Here is a 27,140-nt window from a genome sequence, read left to right as displayed (position 1 = left end):
TTTGAGGGCCTCCTGCATTGAAATACTTGTGCTGATAGAGCTCTGAGGTAGGTGAAAGAATGAGAAATCCCTTTTCTGTCAGCCTTTTGGGGAAACTGTAGGGTAGACAAAACAGAAGAACAGAATTCTTTGGGAACAAGATATAGTGTGCTCCCTCCAGAACCAGGGGCCCTCACACCAGGAATTCACAGTACTATTTTTTAAGTTCACTGTCACAGCAGTGGTAGAAATGGAGATGTGGTGAGTGACGTACAGATATCCTGCTGTGTTTAAGTCACCTTTCTTTTGCTCAGTTGTTTGTTTCTGTAAACCTTTGACTATATTGTCCAAATTTCTGATGAGGTTACTTCTGACAGTTTTCACCAGGTGTTTTTGTCATTTTTATTGTTTGGTATTTTTGGCGAGTTCCCCAAGTTCCCTCCTTGGCCATTTTTGTTGACACCATTCCTGCCACTGCATACAGTTTGAAAATCAGACTTCTTACCTCTCTACTGATGTCCTAATGCCACTTGTGAGAAATGGGAATTAGCTCACAAGGAAGAAGTGGTAATAATATCAATAATAGCTAATATTTATTACTTACCATGCATTAGGCAGTATTCAAAGCAGTCTTTATTTCATTGTTCCTTAGAACAACCCGTTGACTTATTGGAATCATTATCACCAAATCTTATAGGAAACTGAATCAGAAAGGTTTAGAAACTTGCCCAGTGTCACATAATAACTAAGCCAAGGAACCTGGCTTCACACCCTAAGCTTTTAACCATGATTAGGTTGTCTTCCACAGAGCTGCTACTGAAAAAGTTAGGAGTTGACCAAACTCAGCTCTAAGACTTGACATATACTGATAAACAACTGAATAACACAGGAGCATTTTCTGTTGAACATTTCTAAGACACAGTTTTCTATAGAATTTATTGTATGCTGATTTATTTTTTCTTTTAACATTTCAGGTCATCAAGAAAATAACAATTTCTGTTCAGTTAACATTAATATTGGTCCAGGTGACTGTGAATGGTTTGTTGTTCCAGAAGGTTACTGGGGTGTTCTGAATGACTTCTGTGAAAAGTAGGTTTCCAAACTGAATTTTATTAAACATAATTATTTGAAAACAATTATTGTAAAGGGCAACTTACTAAGCTGGATATCCTAATGCATGTAAGCAGTTTTCACTTACCATTCAGCAGGAAATTGATTTATAAAATGATTTGATTATAAACCTATTATTTTGTGTTATTGGGAGTATTTTAAGAAAGATACCTTAAAACCACTTCATGCAATAGTGATAGTCTTAAATTTAATGGGTAGAAAGTTGAGTTGTTTAGTGGGTTAATTAAGCAGTTGATGTATAATAAATACTTGTTTATGTGAAAGAAACATTGTTCTTAGATAAATGGTTTTAGAAATGGAAGGAATTCTATAATTGAGCACCCTTAGAGGTTGTTAATAACTTAAACTTGAATGTATTACTCTTTGCTGTATCATGATGATACAAATTCTTTTTAAAACTACATTGGCAATTTTTCTTACAAAGCAGTTTTATAAGATTTAAACAATAGCTTCAGATATTGTCACCTAGAATTGAAAGAATTCACATAGTGGAAGTGTTCCTTTCCTTAAGTTCCTAGAAACTCTTCATTTAATTATCTTCTGTTAAAGGGTACTTGGGAATTGTTTATTTGTCTTATTTTGTTTAAAAAATTACTCCATTACTTAAGATCCTGATTTTTTTTTCCATTTGTAATAAAATTGGAAAATTCTTATAGCTAAAAATATAAATTATACATACATCTGGTGTTATTTCCTCTCCAGCCCAGTAGGATAAAGAGGGAAAACCACCTAAAACATTTATATATGCGAGACTTTGAAAATTAATTATACACCTATTATACATACTGACTTATAGTTTGCAAATTTTGGTTTAAAAGATCCTTGCTGTAAATATCTTGATTTAGTATGAAATGTAAATATAGTTTACATTTTTACTATATATAGTATATATATAAATATATATATTATATAAATATAGTTGTAAAAACAACCATAATACAACAGAATTTCTTTATATACAAGCAGAAGGTAATCACCTTTTATTTTCTTTGCTACATAGGTTTCCTTTAATTGTAAGAAAGTTCAAGATGTGGAATTTTAAAGAGTCAAATGCTCTTATGAAATAACCTGATCCATTTTAATCTTTACTGGACCAGCAGTCTGGTGGTAGCAGAGAAAGAACTGTATCATACAGAAAATCTCTATAGTGTTTCAGAAATATTTATATTTCTTAAACTTTGAGATACTATTTAGTATATTGTTGTAGGTACAGTACAGTGATTCTTTTTCATTCTTTCTGAGTAGGAATGCCTATTTTTAGGATTTAGTGTTCTTTACTATCTGAATGGAGAGGTAACCTGGGATTACATAATTGGAATAGGCAGATGATGTCTAAAAAGCTTGAATGTGGGGATAATAAAAAAGTCTGAAGAGTTAGGTAAATTTAACTAAGTTTCAGAAATACCACTTGCTACCTCTACATTTCAGTGTAATTTTGTTTCGTAGAAGGATTGTTACTTGTGATATTAACTGATTCTACCATATCTGTATAGTTTGTTTTATGACTTAATATTTGTCATGAAATAACCAGTCACTTGACTATATGGTAGAGAAGATACTTGATTTTTTGTCGTTGTTATTAGCTTGGGTTGTTTTTTTTACCCTAGCTGTTGATTATTAGATGGTGTTGATTGCTTGCTTGCTTTTGGATAGAAAGTTTTCTCCAGTTTTAAAACAACAACACATGGGATAAGTAGGGCTAGGATTTGCTTATAAACATATTCCGCTTTACAGACAAGTTTTTCTAAACTGTAGTTGTAAAAATATTTCATATTATGATGAAATAGAATTAAAAGCCAGATTTTAAAGGAAAAGCTTAGTAACATGTTGTTTCTAAAGTGTAGTGGTGGTGCTGGTGATTGTTGTCAATATTTGTGCATGTGTATGAGTGTTCATTTTTTAACTGCATCATTTTAGTCAGTCAGTCATCAAAACTGTACAGAGACTGATAAGCTATCCTCCTTTCCTGCTTAGGATTCAAAATAGCAATAGAGAACATTTCTGCTTTCTGTTCTACTTTTCCTCAGAAAATGAACTTGTGTGTGCCATAGAGTTCCTGTTTATGGATTTAAATAGCTTGATGCCAACCCCACCTTCCATTTGCCTTTTAGAGATTTCTAGGTGCACCAAGGAAAAGGGTTTAATCAAAATAGACTTTAGTGAAATGAAATTAAAGGTTAATGTATGTAAGTGTTACTTAAAATAGCTTTTGATTTCATTTGGATCTTTGAAAAATCAACTGAAGGTAGTAATACTGATATTTAGATAAGTAATCCACTATTTAACTGTAATTAGTTTCACTCACTTTATATACTACAGTTGCTCATTGCATAAGCTGTACATTTCAGTGCAAAGAATAACTGTATTTTTTAAAACTTCTGACATTGCCTTTCAGTCATGTAAGGAGCTTATTAAAATACTTGATCCATTTGTAATATTTTTTCTTATTTCAGAAATAATTTGAATTTCCTAATGGGTTCTTGGTGGCCCAACCTTGAAGATCTTTATGAAGCAAATGTTCCAGTGTATAGGTTTATTCAGCGACCTGGAGATTTGGTCTGGATAAATGCAGGCACTGTGCATTGGGTTCAGGCTATTGGCTGGTGCAACAACATTGCTTGGAATGTTGGTCCACTTACAGGTATTTTAAAGACTATGGCTTTAAGAAAAACACTTTAGTTTATAAAGGATTGTATCTGATGAGTTTATTCGTTTTTCCTTGGAATGTAGCTCACTAGAAATCAGAGGAAGAATGTCTCCTTGAGTAAAAATTTAACTTGTAGTATAAGATAGTAAGTTACCAAATAGAAATCCAAGACTGTAGATCTCACCAAATGATAAATTTATATATAAGAAAGAGATACTTTAAATAATTTTTTAGAGTGCTTGATTTTGTTTTATAAAGGAAACCCTTTATGGGAGAAAGCAAAGTACAGTGGTTATACATTCTTTGAAATCTTTCATTATCTGATATGTCATATATATTTAGCCCTATTATGTTAAAATCTATTTGAATTATGCCTGCCTTTAGGCAGTATTAAGATTATGGCCTCCCAAGCCAGAAAACCTGGATTAGGACCAGAACCTGGCTTTTGCAACTTTGGGCAAGTTACAGAACCTCTCTGGGCCTCAATTTCTTCATCTGTATAATGGAAATGATAAAATTAATAAGATAACAGCACAGATTAAATGGTATAATATCGTAAAATACTTCAGCACAGTGTGTGGCACAAAGTTATAGTAAGCACTCTTTACATGATCACAACTATTATCACAATTATTTTTTTTAACCTTAAAAATAATTTTGTAATATTTTGCAATTTTTAGAATTGGTGTTGATGGTATCACCTAAGAAAGTGATAGTGGTTATCTTCATATCTTTGGTACTTTGGGTTGCTTTATAACTGTTTTTTTTTTCCTAGCCTGCCAGTATAAATTGGCAGTGGAACGGTACGAATGGAACAAATTGCAAAGTGTGAAGTCAATAGTACCCATGGTTCATCTTTCCTGGAATATGGCACGAAATATCAAGGTCTCAGATCCAAAGCTTTTTGAAATGATTAAGTAAGTGCTTTCTAAAACTGCTGTAGTCCCTCTCTTTTTGGGGAGTGTTAACTATTCAGTACTTTGTCCCGCCCCATAGAATTATGTTGACATCAAAACAAAATGTTCCAGATGTTTAACAAAACATAATATGAGAGAATGCACATGTTAAAAGTATTTTTCCCTTCAAAATAGTCAGTACACTGTGGTACAAAGAGGAACAAAGGCACAAATAATTCTAAACCAGTAGATTCACAAACCTGTGCTGAACCACTCAATACCTAGGAGAAACTTTAGTTTTAATATTGAAAGATTGCACTTAGTATCAGAGGGAGGGAATGGCATCAGAATATTTTCTGGTACAGAAAATTAGCATTTAATATAGGCATTTGGCTTAAATGTTATTTTTTTTTTAATTTTAATTAAATCATCCATCTTGTAATTGTCCCTTTTCTTATCTGCTTTAAACACTTAATACAAGTTACATGAATACGTATATCCCAATAAGCGTCTCATTTATTATCACAGTTTCTCTCCTAGCTACCTTATAAATTTTTTTAAGAGCAATATTTTCAAACAGTGCTATATAGTAGTGTTTCCCCAGAGTGTTTTCTACTACTACTACTTCTAACCCCAAAAGGTCGGGAACTCTGGTCAAAGAAATATGGGAATGATGGATTATATATTCAACAGGCTTCCCTTGAGGCTCAACTGGTAAAGTATCTGCCTGCAATGTAGGAGACCTGGGTTCGTTCGATTTTGGGGTTGGAGAGATCCCCTGGAGAAGGGAAAGGCTACCCACTCCAGTATTCTGGGCTAGAGAATTCCATGGGTCCATGGGGTCGCAAAGAGTTGGACACGACTGAGATGCTTTCACATCACATAAAGTTCAACATGTCCTTTATTTTTTTAATTTTTGGTAAAATGTTTTAGAGACTGTAAGGGTTGGTATAATTTTTGAGTGGGGGGAAAGGATTATAATGTATTTCCCAAACGTATTTGTTTGACCAGTATCTTTAAAGAATTGATCTCAAAAACTCGTTTTGAAATACACCGCTTTATACTCACTAATAAAATTAGTTTGTCTTCATCTTTGTTAAAATAGTACTTACCTTAAAGTATTTCTCCTATAGCTGTATTAATTTGGCCAGCATGTGTTGTTTTCAAAATACTGTCTTTTGGAAAGAACCCTAGCTTCTTAAAGTGATTTCAAACCCAAATCTAAAATATTATTCAAACAAAAATTATGTAGCTGTGTATTATTTTATTCCTGTATCATTTACACTAGTTTATCTAGTCCTAGACAGAAGTGATAGGGGGAGACAAAAGATAACAAAAAACAAGCCATAGCAAGTAATATACAAAGCCTTTAAAATGCTAGATCTTAGGTACCATACTCTGTAAATGTGATTGGTAGTAGGATTGTCCTATTATGTCTCAGATTGGTCTTTTTTGCTGAAGAGTAAGTTTGAGGTTACTTTCTGGAGAAAAAATTTATGTAAAGTCACCCAAGATGATAGTAAGTTGAAAATGGGCATAAACTAGAGGCTAACTCAGATCACCTAAAGGTAAAGGGATGGTACAGTATGGAAACCATTTATATGTAACAGCTCTAAAGACTGGAAGTGACTCATATTTTGGGTTCAGTTCAGTCGCTCAGTCATGTCCAACTCTTTGTGACCTCATGCACTGCAGCATGCCAGGCCTCCCTGTTCATCACCAATTCCCGGAGTTTACTCAAACTCATGTCCATTGAGTCAGTGATGCCATGCAACCATCTCATCCTCTGTCATCCCCTTCTCCTCCCACCTTCAATCTTTCCCAGCATCAGGGTCTCTTCAAATGAGTCAGTTCTTTGCATCAGTTGGCCAAAGTATTGGAGTTTCAGCTTCAGCACCATTCCTTCCAGTGAATATTTAGGACTGATTTCCTTTAGGATAGACTCGTTGGATCTCCTTGCAGTCCAAGGGACTTTCAAGAGTCTTGTCCAACACCATATTTCAAAAGCATCAATTCTTCGGCACTCAGCTTTCTTTATGGTCCAACTCTCACATCTACACATGACTACTGGAAAAACCATAGCTTAGACTAGATGGACCTTTGTCAGCAAAGTAATGTCTCTGCTTTTTAATATGCTGTCTAGTTTGCTCATAGCTTTCCTTCCGAGGAGTAAGCGTCTCTTAATATCATGGCTGCAGTCACCATCTGCAGTGATTTTAGAGCCCCCCAAAATAAAGTCTGTCACTGTTTCCACTGTTTCCCCATCTATTTGCCATGGAAAGATGGGACCAGATGCCATGATCTTAGTTTTCTGAACGTTGACTTAAGCCAACTTTTTCACTCTTCTCTTTTGCTTTCATCAAGGGGCTCTTTAGTTCTTCGCTTTCTGCCAAAAGGGTGATGTCATCTGCATATCTGAGGTTATTGATATTTCTCCCAGCAATCTTGATTCCAGCTTGTGCTTCATCCAGTCCATCATTTTGCATGATGTACTCTGCATATAGGTTAAATAAGCAGGGTAACAATATACAGCCTTGACGTACTCCTTTTCCTATTTGGAACCAGTCTGTTGTTCCATGTCCAGTTCTAACTGTTGCTTCTTGACCTGCATATAGGTTTCTCAAGAGGCAGGTCAGGTGGTCTGGTATTCACATCTCTTGAAGAATTTTCCACAGTTTGTTGTGATCCACACAGTCAAAGGCTTTAGCATAGTCAATGAAGTAGAAGTTGATGTTTTTCTGAAATTCTCTTGCTTTTTCTATGATCCAAAGGATGCTGGCAATTTGATCTCTGACTCCTGTGCCTTTTGGTCTAATCTACCTACCATTTGATCCCAATTCCCTAAATACATGTGGGATTTCACCAGCCAATATTGCTTCTTTTATTTGTGCTTTCTTTTTATTTAATGAGTATTTGCTGACTATATGTAAGGCTCTGGGTTAGGCACTGAGAGTGTTTATATATATATATATTTATATATATACACACACACACACATACATACATATATATACACACACACGGCATAGTTCCTGTCTTGAAGTAAAAGATAATGCATAAAATAAACAGATTGAAAGAAACACAACAGATCCACTCAGTACTTTCCAGCACCACAGAGTCAGCACAGTTCTATGTATTCTGGGAGGCAGATATTTTGTGTAAAGGGTGCCAATTTAAGACCAAACTCTTGGACCATTAGAAAGGTTCTTCATTTCATCCATTAAATAGTACCATAAATCCCTTTTCTTTAGTAGAGCACCAGGCAAAATATTTAACTTTTGTGGAGAAGCCCTGTTACACTAACTCTGAAATCTTACTCACTCGGCATGATAAGCTGCTTACATTGCGAGAAGCTTAGAGGAAATCCAACTGTCTAGAGGTGGTAAATTCACACTCACTTTAGACATCTTCACTTCCTCCTGCTCTCATTTTCTCCCTAACACCTACCTCCTTTGCCCTCCCTCCTGACTTCCCTACTGTATATTTGCACAAGTTGAAATATGTATATTGTAGTGAGAGCTTGGAGTCCTAACCACTGGACCACCAAGGAATTCTCTGAAACATATATTGTATGATACAGCTCTACTCTCTGTGTGTGAGTGTGTGTTTGTGTGTATGTGCTGGAAACAGTTGATGGTACATTCTGGCTTGAGCACAATGTGTGTGATGAGTAGTAGAAAGTTCTTAGTGGCAAATCACGTATTGAGTGCCAGACTTAAGTTTTTTCTGTTGGAGAGCTTTGAGTAAGTTTTTAACTAATAAGATCTAGTTTGAGTTTCATAAAGATGTTTCTGGTAGTTAAATGGAATTAGCTCCTGGCTGATAAGATACAATTCTGGGTTCTAAATGGTTTAGTAATAATGTTAGTTAGTAAACTGAGCTTGATCCTTAGCCAGGCACTGAGCAAAACGGTTCCCAGTCTGTATTTCAGGTGTGCCTCTCTGCATCCCATGGTCATGGTTAGAGCCAAGATTTAAGCCCATATCTGTCTTAGGTAAAAGCTACTTGCATGTATCTGTGACATGGAGCTTCATTTTGAAACAGCAACAGGTTTGAAGAGCCAGGGAAATAGTGTATAGAAGCTGGTTTATCAGAAGCTGTAGTTTTTCAGAAGCCGTAGGAAATGCAGGATTCCAGAGAGCAAAGCTGACTGACTAGGGGTTCTTCTAGCTAGTGGTTTGAGATGGTCTTGAGAGGAAGGGGAGGGGTGGAGCTGGGGACAGAACTTGGGGAAATACTTCTATTTAAGAAAAGCAAATAGGAGAACTAGGTAAAGGTTGGAAGAGAACACAGAGAATATATTGTTCAAAAATAGAGAGGGAGTCTTTTCCCACAAGCTCAGTTTCACTGTAAAACTGTATCCACATCATTGCTTTGCTCTTTAAATCTAGTATTCTGCCAGTAAACAAAGTAGTACTTGCATTGGCTTGTGAGCTATACCAGCTTTTAAGAAATGTTCTCCCTTATAATTCCTTCCCTCTACTTTGAGTCATTTTCTTCATCTCCTTCCTGTTCACTCCACCATCCACAGTATTTTGACTTTCTACCTCAATATGCTCCTGTCACTTCTCTTGCTGCGGTCACCAGCAACCACAAACTATTCTAAACACACAAAGGCGCAGATACAAACTTTCTTTCAAATCCCCATTTGTACCTTATATCTGACCCACACGTCCCTTGTCAGCCGTTTCTCCATTTTATTTAGATGTGTGCTTGAATTTTCTACTTACTTTTACCACTTGGTATCTTAAGCCATCTTTACTATGAACTGCAATTTTTACACCCACCTTTCTCCTCCTTTGAATTATCTTTCAGTAAAGTATTGATTCATTGTACATTTGATGATACGAATTGTAGGCTGTTTTCAAAGGAAAATATCTGCTAGATGTAAGAAGTGAATGGAAAAGATTTGCAAAGATGTTCTTTCTTAACTTTCTCCTTGCATTACTGCTTTTAATTCTTAAATAGTGTGAACTTACAATGTGTGATTTTTAGGTTTTCATGGTTAAATAAAAGTCTGCCCAACCATAAGGAATCTAAGCAAAATTTACCTTTGCCTTCATGTACACTCACTCATTCAGCTCTACCCAGTTCTTTTCATTCTTTGATTTATTTAATCTATAAACTGAGTTGGAACTCGGGTATCATGCTAGGTGACAGAAGGATCTGATCACTTCTCAGACTGCTTAAAATAATGAGGGGAATAGTCAAAATGTTAAAAATACATGATCTTTGGTTTAATGATGGAAATACTGTTTTAAAATGAAAACCATAGGAGAGCACAGAGGAAGGTACTTCTTAGAGAGGGGAACATTTTAGAAAAGGCTTCATGGAAGTAGTACTACAGCTCCAGAGTCCTTTATCCCAAACCCCTTAGACCAAATACGATTTGATATTCTGAATTCTTTGGATTTAGAAAGATAATACAGTGTGTTTATTTTACCCTCCTACCAGTTTATGGCAGTATGCTGGAATCAAATACATTAATATTTCTACAGTAAACATAGTCACTCTGATGAGCTAAGTAAAAACTCTAAAAAGCCCCAGATCAAGTTTCAACACCAGTGAGTTTATGAAAAATTTGTGGGATTATAAAAAATTATGAACTGTATTTGTACTGAGTGATTAATAATGGGACATGATGTTCTCTCCTGTTGTCATCTACTAATCCTTTGTTATCATTTTGAGCATGAATTACCTGTAGTTATTTTTAAAAGTCAATACCATTCTTGTTTTTTGCTTTGTACTTTTAAATTCAAGTTGAATCTTTTGGAGCCTTGCAATTTCATAAAGTCATTCATCTGAGTAAGTCATTTAGTAAATCTCAAAATTTCTACATCCTAGCTGTGTTTCTAAAATACAGTCATCTTCATACTCTCCTTCACATTCTTCCAGATGTCTCCTACATTGTCATGAGTCAGGAATACTCATTATCTTGATTACTTCTTTCATTTTATACTGCAGTGAACTTGACTTGAAAAGTTCATAGCCTAACTCCTTAGGAACATTTTAGTGGAAGCTTAGTGCATTAACATCTCTTTTGGTTTCCTTCCACCGTTTTAATGAACATAAACTTTTTTCCACATATCCCATATACTGCAAGCAAGCTTAGTTTCTGTTTCTTTAGACTAAACTTTGAAATGTCTCTCAGGATTAAGCCCTACTGGATCATTTATATCAGCTAAAGAGTATAGATTTAAAATTTTGTTGCTAAACATTTCAAGGAGACTTAACATGTTGACAGCAGCTGCTAATGAGAAGCCTTTAGAATTTTTAATCTTTTTAATAATCAAATTTGCATGGTAGATCACTTGCCAGCAAGATAAGTACTCAGTGGAGGGCAGAAGATTTAGAGGCATATTAGAAGGTATTTATTATATTTCAGATAAGAAGGAAGACAAACGATAGAAAGTAAAATAGATGTATGGATTAATTGAGTGGTGGAGGTGAGAGGGGAATCAGGATTTCCGGGGTTTTGGCTTGGGCCATGCAGTGAGATATTTATTCTTGTTGATGAAACTAGGAGTAAAGGAAGAAAAGAATAAATGGGTTAGATATGATCTCTTAGTTGGCTGTGTATCTTCTTAGCTGGCTGATAGGTAATCCCTGCTAAAGTGTTAGCTGTTGAGTTTTCTGAACCATTAGCTATCCTTAAAGTAGACCAGTGCCCACACAAAGAAATGCATTAAGGAAGACAATAAAAGCAAAGCTACTGAACTCTTCCTTCAGTTCACTGAACTATGACTGTCTTTCCATGTTAATATATCTTATTATCCTCTAAAATATATTCCATTCAGTTCAGTCGCTCAGTCGTGTCCGACTCTTTGCGACCCCATGGATCGCAGCACGCCAGGCCTCCCTGTCCATCACCAACTCCCGGAGTTCACTCAGACTCGCGTCCATCGAGTCGATGATGCCATCCAGCCATCTCATCCTCTGTCATCCCCTTCTCCTCCTGCCTCCAATCCCTCCCAGCACCAGAGTCTTTTCCAATGAGTCAACTCTTCACATGAGGTGGCCAAAATACTGGAGTTTCAGCTTCAGTATCATTCCCTCCAAAGAAATCCCAGGGCTGATCTCCTTCAGAATGGACTGGTTGGATCTCCTTGTAGTCCAAGGGACTCTCAAGAGTCTTCTCCAACACCACAGTTCAAAAGCATCAATTCTTCGGCGCTCAGCCTTCTTCACGGTCCAACTCTGACATCCATACATGACTACTGGAAAAACCATAGCCTTGACTAGATGGACCTTTGTTGGCAAAGTAATGTCTCTGCTTTTGAATATGCTATCTAGGTTGGTCATAACTTTTCTTCCAAGGAGTAGTAAGCGTCTTTTAATTTCATGGCTGCAGTCACCATCTGCAGTGATATATTAGGATATATAAAATAAATAATTATTTTAGCACAATTGAAAGTAAGCGTCTTTTAATTTCATGGCTGCAGTCACCATCTGCAGTGATATATTAGGATATATAAAATAAATAATTATTTTAGCACAATTGAAAATTTCCACTTAAGTTCAAATATTGATCACTAACTTCTAGGCACTAATCTAAGCATGTATGTAACATATGTACTCAGAATAGTACATAGTTAGATGTGCCCTCTTTACATTTGAGGAAACTTAAGACTTATGTATAGAGCTGGGGTAGGAACCCAGGCAGTCTAACTCCAGAATCTGTGCTCTTTCATAGGAGCTTTTTCTGTGGCTTTTTCTCTGTGATCTCTTATGGCTCTGATCATAAAAACATGGTGATTTGCTGAAAAATATCGTTAACAGATTTTAGACATTGTTTCTAATGAAGTAAGAGGTTCAACTAGTTTTTACTTGCCTAATCATAAGAATCACTTGAGACTCTTATTAAAATCATTTCTAGACTCTGTTCCTACTAAGTAAATTCAAAGCTCTGTGTGAAGAACCCTGGGAATCTCTTTCACAGTGATCTAGATGAATCCTATGATCCAGACAAGTTAGGGACACCCTAGTCTAGATTTGATCTCTTTTAGAACTAATAATATTTTTGTTTCCCTGTTTTTTTTTCACATATATTATAGATTATTATCCTATCTATCCTGTTATCTATATAATATATACTTTATCACTAGCACTGAGTTTTTGAGTATAAATTAAAGCAAACTGTTACCTTTTTCCTTTGATTCCCATGTTTCAGTGAATATATGAAGTGTTCTACAACTCTACAGTCATAGCTTATTGGCCTAATAACTAAGTGGTATCACCACATGGCATAGATTCTAGTGCTGTTGTCCTTGCATTATATTTAACCATACAGTGTTTTGTGATAACATTGAGCAAACAAAATCTAAAAAATCCAAAAGCTCTCCATTCTCATGGTTAACACATACTTTGCTTTCATGCTTGTTTTTTCTGAGAGTTTAAAATTCTTAAGATACTCATTTCTTCATTGACTGAGACCTTGATTTTCAGCCATGTGGTTGGTTTAAATGAAACTGTTAGATGATTTACTGGCATTCAGATACTCACTGCTGTCGAGGTGAATCTACCTCTGGAGTGACAGGTGGCAAGTTTTGAGGGCTTACCTTTTGGCTCACTTTGCCTACATGGCTGTTTCAGTAAGACAGATTGGGCAAGGCAAGGTACTTCTTGGTACACTTTTAAAAGTTATTTATCATGTACTTCTTAGTGGCAGAGATTGTTACCATAAAGACTTTAGAAGTGCCATACCAAGTTAAACCATGCTGCTTATTATCTCCACACCAATATTTGGGAACTTACTTTGAAAACCTTAGGTTACCCCCAAAATGTCAGAGTAATCACAGTGTTTTCTTAACTTTAACATAATCTAATATCACTCTGGCTTCACTCTTTTATTTTTCTAGTCCGGAAACCTCATCCCAAGATTAAAGTCATAAGAACCGTTGTTTAGTCCCTAAATAATCCCCACACTAACTTTGCTCATGGAATTCCTTTTGCCCGGAAGGTGCCTTCCTCCCACTTCTCCTTCCTGTCTCATCTAAATCGGCAACTTCTTATTGTTTTTTTTTAATTGGCAACTTCTTTATGAAAACTTTGGTGAGTTCTACCTCCCTCTCCTTTTAGCATCCATGACATACTTAGTCTGTCTGTCTTTTGCTTAATGTATTGATTTATGAATATACTGTGTATAATCATTTGTCCTCATTGTCTTCAGTTTTTTTATTGTAATATTTCAAGTATATTTTCATTTCTATCGCCTACAGCAGGCCATTTTCTAGAATTCCATCCCACTTTAGGTTTCATTTTTGCCAAATGGGGTTTTGGTTGGATTATGTTCTTCTCTATAACCTCAAATACATCCAGCCCTCAGTCAGCCTCTTGTGATTTTCTTCCAAGCCAAATCTGCCTTTAATAGCCCCTGCTTTTTGTGTAGTCTTTTATTCAAACAACTAAAAACATTAGTCCTAAAACCAGATTGATCCTGACTGATCTTGCAAAGTCAAAGGAAAGTTTGATTCCCAACTTCTCTAGCTCCTGAAATGCTGAAATTTCTGACCCCGTCCCTAAGATGCATTTGAAACAGCATCTTCTATCTTCTTAAACTTTTTGCTAGTAATTTATTATTTTGCTTTTTGACAGATTGAATTTTTTTATTGAAATATAGTTGATTTGCAGTGTTGTGTTAATTTCTGCCATACAGTAAAGTGATTTAGTTATATATATGTAGTTAGCCATACCTTTCAGCATGTGAGATCTTAGTTCCCCAACCAGGGATCAGACCCGCGCCCCCTGCATTGGAAGCGTGGAGTCTTAACCACTGAACCTACAGGGAAGTCCCAGTTACACACATACATACATTCTTTCTTGCAGTCTTTTTCCATTATGATTTATCTCAAGATACTGAATAGAGTTACCTGTGCTGTACGTAGGACCTTGTCATTTATCCATTTTATATGTAATAGTTTACATCCGCTAACTCCAAAATCCCAGGCCATCCCTCCCCAATTCCCCTCCCCCTCCCCCTTTAGCAGTCACAAATCTATTCACCACGTCTGAATCTGTTGCTGTTTTGATAGCTTCAACAAATTGAATTCTTAATTGCTATGCAATAAACTTATTAAAATTCCAAAAAACTAAAATGAGGAAACTGCAACCCTGATTTTATTTGACTTTTACTTTTTAGCTCCTCAATACACTCAAACTTTGTCTTCATATGAAATCAGTCTGGGATTATTCAAAGCAGAACAGATTACTGTTAAGTCAAATTTTGACTATTATATGTGTATCTTTCCTAGGATCTTTTCCTTAAATCTCTTTATTTTCTATTTATTTTCCCCTGCCCTTCAGTTAAATCAGATTCCTTCTTGAGGACCTGCTCATTGCTGTGGACTCCAGAAGAGCCTCTGTCTCCCTCAATTCTTCTTCTATTCCAACCACTACCTTTTGAAAATGGGAAGGAACAAAAAATTTTACTGTTCAGGGAAAAAACATAAGGGCGAAGGGGAAACCGCAATTTGGTTATTCATTGTCAAATCAGATTAATGGAGCTGTTGATTTTCTTAGATTCCTGTATCTCACAAAATAAAAATTCTGGAACTGTGATTTCAGGAACTGTTGGCTTAGGATTTATTCTTAGCAGCCTTAGCTCTAACCCTTTATTATTTGCAGAAGAGTAGTATATTACCTTTTTTCTAAATGAAACTATTATAAATTATAAACTGCAATCTACCTGCCAAAATAGTAGTAGCATTGGAACCGAAAGTTCATTTGCTGAGTAAAGAGTGGAGCAAGACTCCACAGAACCGAGGCTCTGTATTGTTGGAGGGAGAACTGTGCTGATTGAGAACCTCATCTTTTAAAGGGGCGTGGGTAAGAAGATGTGAAAGGAGACCAAAAAGACGATAGTACAGTGTAAGATAGTGAGGGGAAACTTGAGATTTTTTGCTTTTACAAACCCCTAGCACAATAGGGCTTCCCAGGTGGCTCAATGGTAAGGAATCCACCTGTCAAATGCAGGAGACACAAGTTTGATCCCTGGGTCCCGAAGATCCCCTGGAGAAGGAAATAGCAACCCACTCCAGTATTCTTGCCTAGGAAATCCCATGGACAGAGGAGCCTGGCGAGCTACAGTCTTAGGGTCTCAAAGAGTCAGACACAACTGAGCGACTAAACAACAACAGTCCAACTACTTAAAATTAGCTTTATAGTATCAGCTTCTCAGGGTCCTAGCGCCCTAGTTTCCTGATTTGTAGAGTGGAGATAATAGTACCTCCTGCACCAGCCTTAAATGGTATCATATGTGCCAAGTATCTAATATCATATTCCCTGTCTGGTTTACTTATTCATTTTTATTGTATTATTTTCATTTATTTTCCCACATGGGATCCTAGTGGAGTCTATAAATCTCCAAAGGTATCTGCCGAGTTGTGGGCGTTGTTTTCCTGTGAAAAAGACCTTATTGTGAAGCCCTGCTTTAAAAACTTATTGTTAGATCAGTGTCTTCAGAGATGAAATGTATGGGACACAGGGAGGGAAAAACGGAGAAGCAGGTACTGTTTAAGAGCTAGCAGCAAAGCCTGAGTTTATATGCTCTCTGTTTTTGCCATGTTCTAAATTTTTACTTGCTCTTTGACTTGCAACCGTAGTCTTAAGGCATTATTTTGTTTATAAATAAGTTAAATACTCAAGAATTGCTATATGATGCTTAAGGAATTTGCCTTACAACTATAAAGTTGATATTACTTTTTGCTTATTAAATAAGTTATCAGACTGTCTTTAATCATCTTTTTTTTATGCTGGCTTTTAACTTATGTGGGTTCTGATAAGTTATAATACTTTAACCTAGTAACTTATAAAATAGCAAGGAACTATAAATTACGAGAAATTTAAAATGCTATAATTTATCGTACTTTAAATATTAGTGGTTCCATAGTCATATATTTATTGAGCATCTACTACATGTTTGGCACTGTCCTAAGTGCTGAATAGACTATGCGTAAAACAGATAAGACCTTTACTTTCAAACAGCATTCAGTTGCTAAACCCATTTCCTTTTCTTTAGGGTGTTTTCATTGTCTACAAATTTTAGAGCTGAAAAGTGCCATACAGATCATCTAGTCTTACTTCTCTATTCAAATGAAGAACCTGAACCTCTAAGATCCACAGGAGAGTAAGAGAACTTAGCAAACAACTCCAAGTAATGATAGCAAACTATAGGAAAATCAAAAATTGTGAGAATTTACTGTATCATTAGCATGAGATTAGAAAACGTGTAAATTATAAGGAAAGTTCAATTATGTTAATATGAATGAAAGATTTCACGGTATTCAAGTCAAAATCAGGGAATTTAGTGTCTTCTTCAATACTACAGTGAAACCATTTTTGTATTGTGTGGTAACTATTATCCATAAATACTTTTTGCTTATATGTCAAAAGTTTCAGAAGCAACCATATTAGTGATGCTGTTTATAAGTATCTAGGTAGTGTTGATAGAAATAATGTGCTTTCCTACTTTACTTAAAATCATAGAATTCACATCTGGGATTCAGACCCCTATTTCCAGGATGAGACATTGACTCCCAAAGAGGTTAATTGACTTGCCCAAATAAGAGCCCAAATTAGCAACTTATATTTAAACACAGGGTCAGGTTATTATATTTTGATATTCAGATGCCAGTTATTCTCAACTGTAAATGATCTAATAATTATCATTATCAGACCTGCTAAGCATTAGTCTTATTTTTTAAATTGGAGAATATCTGAGAAATTGATGAAATAAAATTGAGCTTACAGATATTAGAACAGAATCTCTTGGCATTACTTCTGTTGATACATCTTTCATGCTTAAAATATTCAATATTCAGTTGCTGGTCACAAATAACTTTCCCCCATACTCTAGGTATTGTCTTCTGAGAACGCTGAAGCAGTGTCAGACATTGAGGGAGGCTCTCACTGCTGCAGGAAAAGAGATTATATGGCATGGGCGAACAAAAGAAGAACCAGCACATTACTGTAGCATTTGTGAGGTAAATAATTGTTCTTACTCAGTTGTTTTTATAAACCTCTTACCTCTCCACTTTGGGTTTCTCTTTAGTTATTTTTTTAATGTACTTTTATGTAATGCATTTTACTGAAATTGACATTGTGTTCCATGTTGTTATTTAACTACTATATTAAACTTTATTCTGGTGAAATGCCATTTCACTAACTGTGAATTAACTGAATTAACCCTAAAAGTATTTACTAGAATCATTTATCTGGTAGATAATAGTTGGCCCTCCCTATCCACAGGTTCCTATCTGTGGATTCAACCAACTACAGATCGAAAATATTTGGGGGTTGGGGAGATATTCCAGAAAGTTCCAAAGAGCATGACTTAAACTTGCCATACACCAACTTTTTGTTTCAGGTATTACAGGTAATCTAGAGATGATTTAGAGATAGAGGAGGATGTGCATAGGTTATGTGCAATTAGTATGCCATTTTTTGTAAGGGACTTGAGCATCCTTAGATTTTGGTACCCATGGAGGGTCCTGGACCCAATCCTCATGGATACTGAGGGACAGCTGTGTTTAACAGATAATAAGTGTCAAGTTAGGGCTTCCCTGGTGGCTCAGAGGATAAAACGTCTGCCTGCAATGCAGGAGACCCGGGTTCGATCCCTGGGTTGGGAAGATCCCCTGGAGAAGGAAATGGCAACCCACTCCAGTATTCTTGCCTGGAGAATCCCATGGCGGGGATTCTGGAGGAGCCTGGCAGGCTATAGTCCACGGGATCGCAAAGAGTTGGACACGACTGAGTGACTTCACTTTCACTTTCAAGTGTCAAGTTAAATCTTGAAATTTTAAACTGGGAACACTCCAGGTGTAGACAGATGCCAGTAAACTGGATATAGTTCAGTGCAGTTTCAGGCAGATCATTGTTCAGTTCTCTCTGGTACAATTCACAGTACGTTGGTCAGGCTTCTCCTGTGGCCAAGGCTCGCAAGAGATACAGAAGCAAAGATGTGGTACCTGCTCTGAAGGAGCTTACATCCTACTTAGGGAAGACAAATTATAAACAGTTCTATTGTATATGAGACTATGGTGAATGCAAAGTTGGTCTGACTGTTAGGAAAACACTAAGGGGAGAAAATGACCTGAGTTTTCCTTTCTAGTATTCGCATGAGTTCATCAAAGTATTAACATTTGAGTCCATCCTCTAAGGATGAATATGATTTTAGGCAACTAAAGATTAATATATGGCAAAAACCACTACAATATTGTAAAGTAATTAGCCTCCAATTAAAATAAATTTTAAAAAAATAAAGCAAATTTTCCTTTCCAATTAAGTAAATAAATAAAAGTAGAATGAATGTTTTTATGAGCTGTAGGAACAGCATGGGAAATGGAATGGTTTCTTCAGAAAAGGGTAAATAGTTCAGTGTGATTAGAACACAGCCTATGTAAATTCCATTTTTGAGTTTGGTTGGTAGGAAGTTTGCAGAGCATTTTGAATGATTTTAAGGAGTTTGATACTTAACTCTGAGATCATTGAAGCCCTCAAAAGTTTCTGAGCAAGTACCCAAGTTGCATAAGTATTTCAGAGAGAAAAGTGATTGGAGAGGATGGACATAAGAAGCTATTGCAGTGGTGTTAAGGGTTGTCATCCTAAGGCCTAAACTAGAACGTAGCAGTGGGAATATTGAAGGAGAGGAATTAGATATTTCAAGGTAAAATTCACAAGACAACTCAATAAATAGCAGAAGTGAGGGACAAGTTGAAGAATGTTCACAGATTTTTCAACTCAGATTATGAGGTTTATGTTATTTGTTATTGCTCATTGATAGTAATGAAAAACATGGTTAACCTTGGGATTTTAATAACATAATTTCAAAGAAGACATGAAGTCATGAGAATTTTCTTTCCTTGAATATATTAGCCAGGGATATTAATGATCCATTCCAAACCTTGAAATGTGTAATTTTGACATTGATTTTTATTTGAGATGATTGAATCCATCAAGTTTGTTTTGAGGTTTGGCTAAGCACTAAGCTCTGTGATAAGCTCTGGAGTTTCAGTGATGAGTAAAACATAGTCTTCATCTTTGAAGAGCTCAGTCTATTGGGAAAGACAAGTATCTATACACAGTGCTATCATTGAGAAGTAGAAGGAAAGTAAGGATCACTTTCATCTGATTGTATACTGATGTTTTGAATTTAAAGCAAATAGGCTGACCTTGATCAAACTTTTGGATTAGGCTTTTTGCCAGTGGTTTTAATGCGTATGTCATTCCCCTGGGTCACTCCCCTAAAGATGCAATCCCACCTATGTCTTCGGGTCTGGTACAAAATAAACCCATCCTATTAAAGATTCTTAAACAGAGCTATGTTTGTCTTAGTACCCACTCTTAATCAGTAATCACTGTCCAAAACTCCTTGTAAAGTAGAACTCTATATAGTAAAGTAGTACAATAAAATAAATACTACTGTATCTATTGAATGCTTTTTCTCTTGTATGAACTAGGTGGAGGTTTTTAATCTGCTTTTTGTCACTAATGAGAGCAATTCTCGAAAGACCTACATAGTACATTGCCAAGATTGTGCAAGAAAAACAAGTGGAAACCTGGAAAATTTTGTGGTGCTAGAACAGTACAAAATGGAGGACCTGATGCAAGTCTATGACCAATTTACATTAGTAAGTGAAACCAACATGTGAGTACATAGTTAGCTGGATAGGGAATCTCCAGGATTTGTTCTGCCACCTGATGAGTAGGAGGTAATGAAAATATTTAAATTTTCCTTTGACTCATTAGATATTTCATGAGGAAATACTCATATTCCCCCCTCCTCCACTCCAGGTATTTATTTCTATGAAATTGTCATATTTTATTTTTACTTTTCTTCCTGAGTGAGACCAGCCCTAAATAATGTCACAGTAACTACATTTTAAAATGTTTGTGTACTTTTAGAACACTGTCACATCCTTTGTTTCATTTGATCTCAGTTGATAAAATGTTTGTGTGCATAGGTTATTAGTGTCCACAAAATGAGTCAGTATGTATGCTTTTAAATAACTTCTGCTTTTAGAGCTAATTGTATTTATTTAAAACCTTGTCCTTGCCAGAAGTAGTAACTTTATAGGAATATTTGATGGAGCTTAACTTCCTGGTACGTTATATAACCTTATGAAATTCAAATACCTTTATAAATTGCACACAGTTTTAAATTTTAAACAGCAGATGCTTAGGGGAGAGCATTTTACTCTAGCACATCAATAGTTTTATGAATAAGAAATAGACATAATTTATAAATTGCTGAATTCCTTCAATACTTTTTCTCACGTATGTGGTCAGAAACTGAATTTTTGAAGTTTAGCTTCTGGTATTTTCACTTGAATAGTCTTCAAGATTGCTTGAAGAAGAAGAAAATTACCTGTTAGATAAATTATTATCTAGTTGAATTAGGTTCTGAAGCAAGTCACCAAGGAAGTTATAATTGATTTGTTACATTATTTTTTATAAGCCTTCTTTTAATTTTTAAGCAGTTTCAAAAAATGGTCAACCTAATAACATTTTAAGAGTTTTTGACTAATTGATGAAGAAGTACCAAAATGTAGGGTACACTAAGTAGGGTAATGGTCTCAGACTCTTAGGAAAATTGGCCAGGTGGGGGACAGTAACGGAGGTTATACTGCACAGAGTGTGGCAGGCAGTTAAACTTTCTTGAGAATTGTTATTGCCCCTACCTTTTTACACAGACCATGTTTGTAGCCTTGAGCTACGAAACACTATTAACAATTTATATACCAAAGTAACATACTTTACTTTCATTTTCAGGCTCCTCCATTACCATCCTCCTCATCTTGATATTGTTCCATGGACATTAAATGAGACCTTTTCTGCTATTCAGGAAGTAACCCAGTTCTGCACCACTGGTTTTTGTAGCTATCTCGTAAGGCTGCTGGCTGAAAACCGTGTCTATGCAACCTTCCAAGTGCGGAGTGTCAACCAACTGGACAGGGGAGAGCTTTGCTCCTACTCCAGGACTCTCACAAAGCTGATCAGCTGTTCTTCAGAAACAAAATAATAATTTCCATGTTTTGTATATATCTGACAAAACTGGCAACATCATACAGACTACTGACTTGAAGACAACCTCTTTTATATTTCTCTATTTCTGGGCTGACGAATTGGTTTTCATCTGTCTTTTCCCCTCTTCAGAATTTTCCTTGGAAAAAAATACTAGCCTAGCTGGTCATTTCTTTGTAAGGTAGTTAGAAATTTTAAGTCTTTATTTGGTCAACTTTTTTTTAATGTGAAAAGTTAGGTAAGGAACTTTTTTACTGCTTTTATGTTTTTCTGTCTTGTTTTGAAACCATGACGGTTATTACACTTCTGGTTCCTAAATAAAATGTTTAAAAAATTAACAGCCAAGTCACAAAGATAATGGATTGCACATAGACTAAGGAATAAACTTCAGATTTGTGATTTTTGTTTCTAATCCTGATGTAAATTTACACTATTTATAAATACGTATTTATTGCTTGAAGATATTTGTGAATGGAATGCTGTTATTTTTTCCAGATTTACCTGCCATTGAAATTTTAAGGAGTTCTGTAATTTCAAACACTACTCCTATTACATTTTCTATGTGTAAATAAAACTGCTTAGCATTGTACAGAAACTTTTATTAAAATTGTTTAATGTTTAAAGAGTTTTCTATTGTTTGAGTTTTAAAAAGACTTTATGTACAGTGCCCAGTTTTTGTTCATTTTTCAAATCTGATTATATATATTTTATATATACTTGTGTATGTATATATAATATATATAGAAATCTGGATATATATGTATAAAGATTTAGAACTTAAATTTTTCTCGTTTTAAGTTTCCCATCTATGGTAGATTTTTGAGGTGTCTACTGTAAAGTATTGCTTACAAAAGTATGATTATTTTTAAAGAAATATATATGGTATGTATCTTCAAGACCTAAAATGTCAGACTGGTTTATTGTTAAGTTGCAATTCTGCAATGACAGACCAATAAACAGATGCTGCCAAAATGTAGTATAATAGTAGAAAACAAATAGTGATTGAACTTAAAGTTTTAAAGGGCATGTTATATGGGCTTGACAAATCCTGTACATTATTTATTAGTGTTTTCTATGGAAAAAAGATTCAGATGAAGGGCTCTATTTTAGAATGCAAATAAATTAAGAGACTTATTTTTTAATGTTAGGCAGTTTTGACATTTCATGCTTTCCTGTTTGCATGACATGATATGGGCAGGGGAGGGAGTCTTTCAATTCTGTAGCAGTAGTAAAATAGAGTAAGCTATATTAGCCTTACAGAATCACTTCTAATTAACAATAGTATTTCATATTATAATGTACCTTGCATTTGACACATATTCTCATTTTATCATGCTGCTCTTTCTAAGGTTTTTCCAGGAATATTTAATGAAGAAGCATAGAGAATGCTCTAAGTAAAGTTATATATAACTAAAGAGAATTTATAATCCTGTCTGGTAAAATGCTATGCTGACTGGATTAACAAGTTCTCTGTTTCAGATAGTTTTGGAGTATGTTGTCCTCCTAGAAACAGTTTGAATGCTTGAAAGCATGGAGACATTTTATCCACTTAGTTAATAATTTGGCAAATATTGAACTTGAAAATCTACTAGCAGCAGTCATCTCTTGACAATTTCAGAAGGAAATAATTGCAAATGTATTTTAGTGAAGAAGCAGTGCTGCTTAAGATGTTTAACCACTGATATTTTTTAAAAGAACTCAAGACAAACATTTTTGCAAATAAAAATTGCAAGGCAAAGAAATTAACACAACATTGTAAATCAGCTATATTAAAAAAAAAAAATTTGCAAGGCAGCTATCCAGAAGCAAAGATTATACGAATGCTAAAGCTATGCTTAAATGTTCCTTAACCATTTCTACTTTATCTTACTAACATGTCTTATTTTCTATCATTTTATTAAGATATATTTCATTGCCAAGATTAAGATAAGTTGTCTGATGTTTAAAAGTAAGTTAGTGGTGGTGAACTAAGTACATATTTGAAAGTTAAATGACAAGAGTAATACTTGCTCACTTAGTCTTTGAATGGGTAAGAGGATAGAAGACAAATGAAATATATCAACATTACTCTGAAGTATAAGTAGATGAACAAAGTTACGTAAACCGCTTTCATCAATTTAACAGCTTTTATAATTTACATTTTTCAGGTTTCAGAAAATATAGAATGATTTTTTTTAATTCTTTTTACTGCTTCTATAGATAAATCCCTGTAACCACACTCTATCTGGGTGCCTTAATAACATCCTAACACACACATTGTTTAGAGAAAGAAGCTAATACAGTGTATTGAAAAAACATGTTGATCCAGAAAGTGGGAATTAAGCCATATTTTTTCCCATTGTCACCAGCTAAACAGTAATATTACACTATCAGTATAGGAGTTCAACTTGTTTAACTCATTTAAGTTAAATCAATTAAAACATTCTGGCTTCTGCATTTAGAACTGAAATCCAAGTCACTTTTCCAAAGTAGTAATTTGACGTTTGAAACTTTGCAATTACCAGTCAACTGAAGTAAAAGATCACGAAATACTATGAAATTACCTTAAATGAAGTGTCTGCTTCTCAGAACGTCTTTAAATTATCATGTGTATTTTCATTTAGTCAATATATTTAGCATCTCCTAAAAAGTGAATCTGCGTAAGATGTGATCTACTCTTCATACACACGTCTCAGGAGATTCACATTAATATGCCAAGCAAAACCTAGAAGAGGTAACAAGAAGGGTGAGTAGTAGTATGGCTTGCATTTCAGCAGGATTTATATCACACCTTCTAGAGCAAGAGGATTTGGGAACTAAGGGGTTAGAATAATGTTAAAGACAACTGGAGGGATAGGAAGCCTGCTGTTGCATGATAGATGTTTACACTTTACCCCGTAGTTACTGTGGACCCATCCACGGAATTAAGTAAAAACAGCATTGAATTTGCAATAGTCTTCTTGCCTGCTTTAGCACACTTTTGTCTTACACATGGCTGCCTAAGGGATAATTTAAAACACAGAAATTCAAGGAAGAACTGATTTGGACTTGAACTTCGGATGTTGTTGAGTTTGGAAACAAGCATAGATTTGAAAGACAAAGTCCACGGGACAGATTAGATGTCTCCTGTGGGTAGGGGGTGCTTCTAACTAGAATAGGAAGTAAGAGCAGAATTGTTTATAGTGCATCCAAGTAGTTGGAATGAGGAGAAGCTTGAACCAGAGCCATGTATCTATCTGTCCATAATCGAGGTGGTGCCAGAGGAATCATACAAGAACTGTATGGTGAGGGGGAGAAATCAAATACTCACTTAACACGAGCATATAAGAGGAGAGGAGACTGCAACGGAGAAGAAAGTTAAAACAGCCAAGGTGATACTAGACAAGCTAAAAGTTTTCAAAAGTGACCATACCCTGTTGCAGAGATGAGGATTAAGTGGATTTCTTAGGGTTTAGCACAAGATGGTGACATTTGCCAGGGGAGCAACAACTGGATCACAGTGGATGCAAAAAGGTATTGAATTTGAGGGATGATGGTCTTTCCAAAAGCACTGGGATTCGATTACATTGGTCATTGTGAAATAACACAGTCATCAGTTTTAAACACTGTATCATGGTCTTGAGTGCTTTGCACAGTAATTAATTGTTTTGTATATATACCATGAGGTAGCATCTCTAGTGGCTCAGTCAAGAATCTGCCTGCAATGCAGGAGACCCGGGTTTGATCCCTGGGTCAGGAAGATCCCCTGGAGTAGGAAATGACAACCCATTCCAATATTCTTCCTTAGGAAATCCCATGGACAGAGGAGCCTGGTGGGCTCCAGTCCGTGGGGTCACAATGAGCTGGACACAACTTAGCAACTAAAGCACCAACCACCACCACACCGTGAAGCAACCCATGTATTGTCAGTATTTTGGTTTAGAAAGGAAGACATATTTTCAGTTGAACAGGAAAATGAGGATAGTATTTTTTCGTATGGCCTAAAGATACCTAGAGATGGTTAGATATCACCAAGTCAATGGACATGAATTTGAGTAAACTCGGGGAGATAGTGGAGGACAAAGGAACCTGGCATGCTGTAGTCCTTAGGGTTGCAGAGTTGGGCACAACCTAGCGACTGAACAATAACAGCAAAGATACCTACTATGTGCAAAGCACAGTATTTTATTTTAATCCTCACAGTGACCCTCTGAGGTATGTTTTAGCCCAGGGATACCCAGCCCCCAGGTCGTAGACTGCTACCGGTCTGTAGCCTGTTACAAACGGGGTGACAGGCAGGATGTGAGCTGCAGGCAAGCTAGTGAGCAAAGCTTCATCTGCTTTCCATAGCTCCCCATCACTCATTACCACCTGAACCACCCCCTCTCCCATGTCTGTGAAAAAAATTGTCTTCCATGAAACCCTGGTGCCAAAAAGGTTAGGGACTGCTGTCTTAGCCCCATCTTACAGATAAGTAAATGAGGCAAAGAGAGATCATGTAACTTGCCCAAGGTTTGTGGTTATTAAGTATGGAAGTTAAGATTGCAACTATGTTGATCTGACTCCAGAGCAAGTGCTATACTACCTCTCACTGTAAAGAAATAGGAATTGCTGAGTGTTTACTCCATAGCCATGCTTGAAAGAAACTTCATTTCAAATATTTCTCTAATAAGAAAAATGTCTTAGAATGTATAACCTGTAATTAGGCTGACATTATCTTTATAGTCCAAACCAGAACCCCTTTGAGATCGAAAGGGGACAATGCTATTAGTAATTGGATAGGGCATCAATCCCCAAATGCTATTCTGAGCAAGCTGGGATATATGCCATAGTGGTTAAGTTGGTCTTAAGAAGAAGCATGTTGGAAGTAGTACTGATCTAACATCATACTCCTAGATTGTTGCACTCTGTAGAATGGGAAGGAAGCATGGGTTTGGGTTGCACTAGGGTCCACAATCATGGTTGGAAAAGATGGTGAATTAGGGTGGAAATGCAAACAATGAATTAAAGTGGAAATGAGAGAAGAAGGAAATTCCTGTTAAGTCTTAGTGATGTCTACTAAGTTGTACCCATCCTAAAACCCAATAATGGCCTCAAGAAACTAACATCAAAAAATGAAATAAACCAAATAAACCTCAAGAAATCTTCTCAATGTACAGAGGAATATACATTTTTTAAACTCTTGGTCTGAGTACCAGTTACCAATCTAGTTTAAGGTGGGAATCTGATTTAAAATATTCAAAATAATGAAAAATTTAAGTATACCAACCTGAAAAAGATGTGAAGTCACAGTTCTCTCCGGGCTTAAAAACTATTCAGTGCCATGTGTTCAGTCGCTAAGTCACGTCCAACTCTGTGACCCCATGGACTGCAGCATGCCCCGCTTCCTTGTCCTTCACCATCTCCTGGAGTTTGCTCAAACTCATGTCCATTGAATCAGTGATGCCATCCAACCATCTCATTCTCTGTCACCCACCCCCTCCTCCGGCTCCAGTCTTTCCCAGCGT

General features: G+C 35.9%; 1 protein-coding gene across 13 annotated transcripts in view; it reads left to right on the top strand.

Annotated features, from left to right (window-relative positions):
• The window catches only part of KDM6A (lysine demethylase 6A), a 179,245-nt gene extending 157,066 nt beyond the window's left edge, over positions 1-22,179 (top strand). For 7 of the 13 annotated variants that reach the window (XM_068962559.1, XM_068962558.1, XM_068962556.1 and 4 more), the window contains 6 exons: positions 954-1,068; positions 3,564-3,751; positions 4,533-4,674; positions 17,507-17,633; positions 20,112-20,282; positions 21,424-22,179. In XM_068962559.1, the coding sequence (XP_068818660.1) occupies positions 954-1,068; positions 3,564-3,751; positions 4,533-4,674; positions 17,507-17,633; positions 20,112-20,282; positions 21,424-21,453 (773 nt within the window). In that variant the 3' untranslated portion in view covers positions 21,454-22,179. Of the gene's footprint in view, positions 1-953; positions 1,069-3,563; positions 3,752-4,532; positions 4,675-16,669; positions 16,778-17,506; positions 17,634-20,111; positions 20,283-21,423 lie in introns of all 13 variants that reach the window. The other 6 variants (XM_068962557.1, XM_068962549.1, XM_068962553.1 and 3 more) reach the window with 1 other exon arrangement.
• Positions 22,180-27,140: the final 4,961 nt, after the last annotated feature.

The sequence above is a fragment of the Capricornis sumatraensis genome, chromosome X, assembly GCF_032405125.1.
Source record: "Capricornis sumatraensis isolate serow.1 chromosome X, serow.2, whole genome shotgun sequence".
Lineage (NCBI taxonomy): Eukaryota > Metazoa > Chordata > Mammalia > Artiodactyla > Bovidae > Capricornis > Capricornis sumatraensis.
The sequence above is the reverse complement of the archived record's forward strand: the minus strand, read 5'-3'. Positions and strand labels throughout refer to the sequence as shown.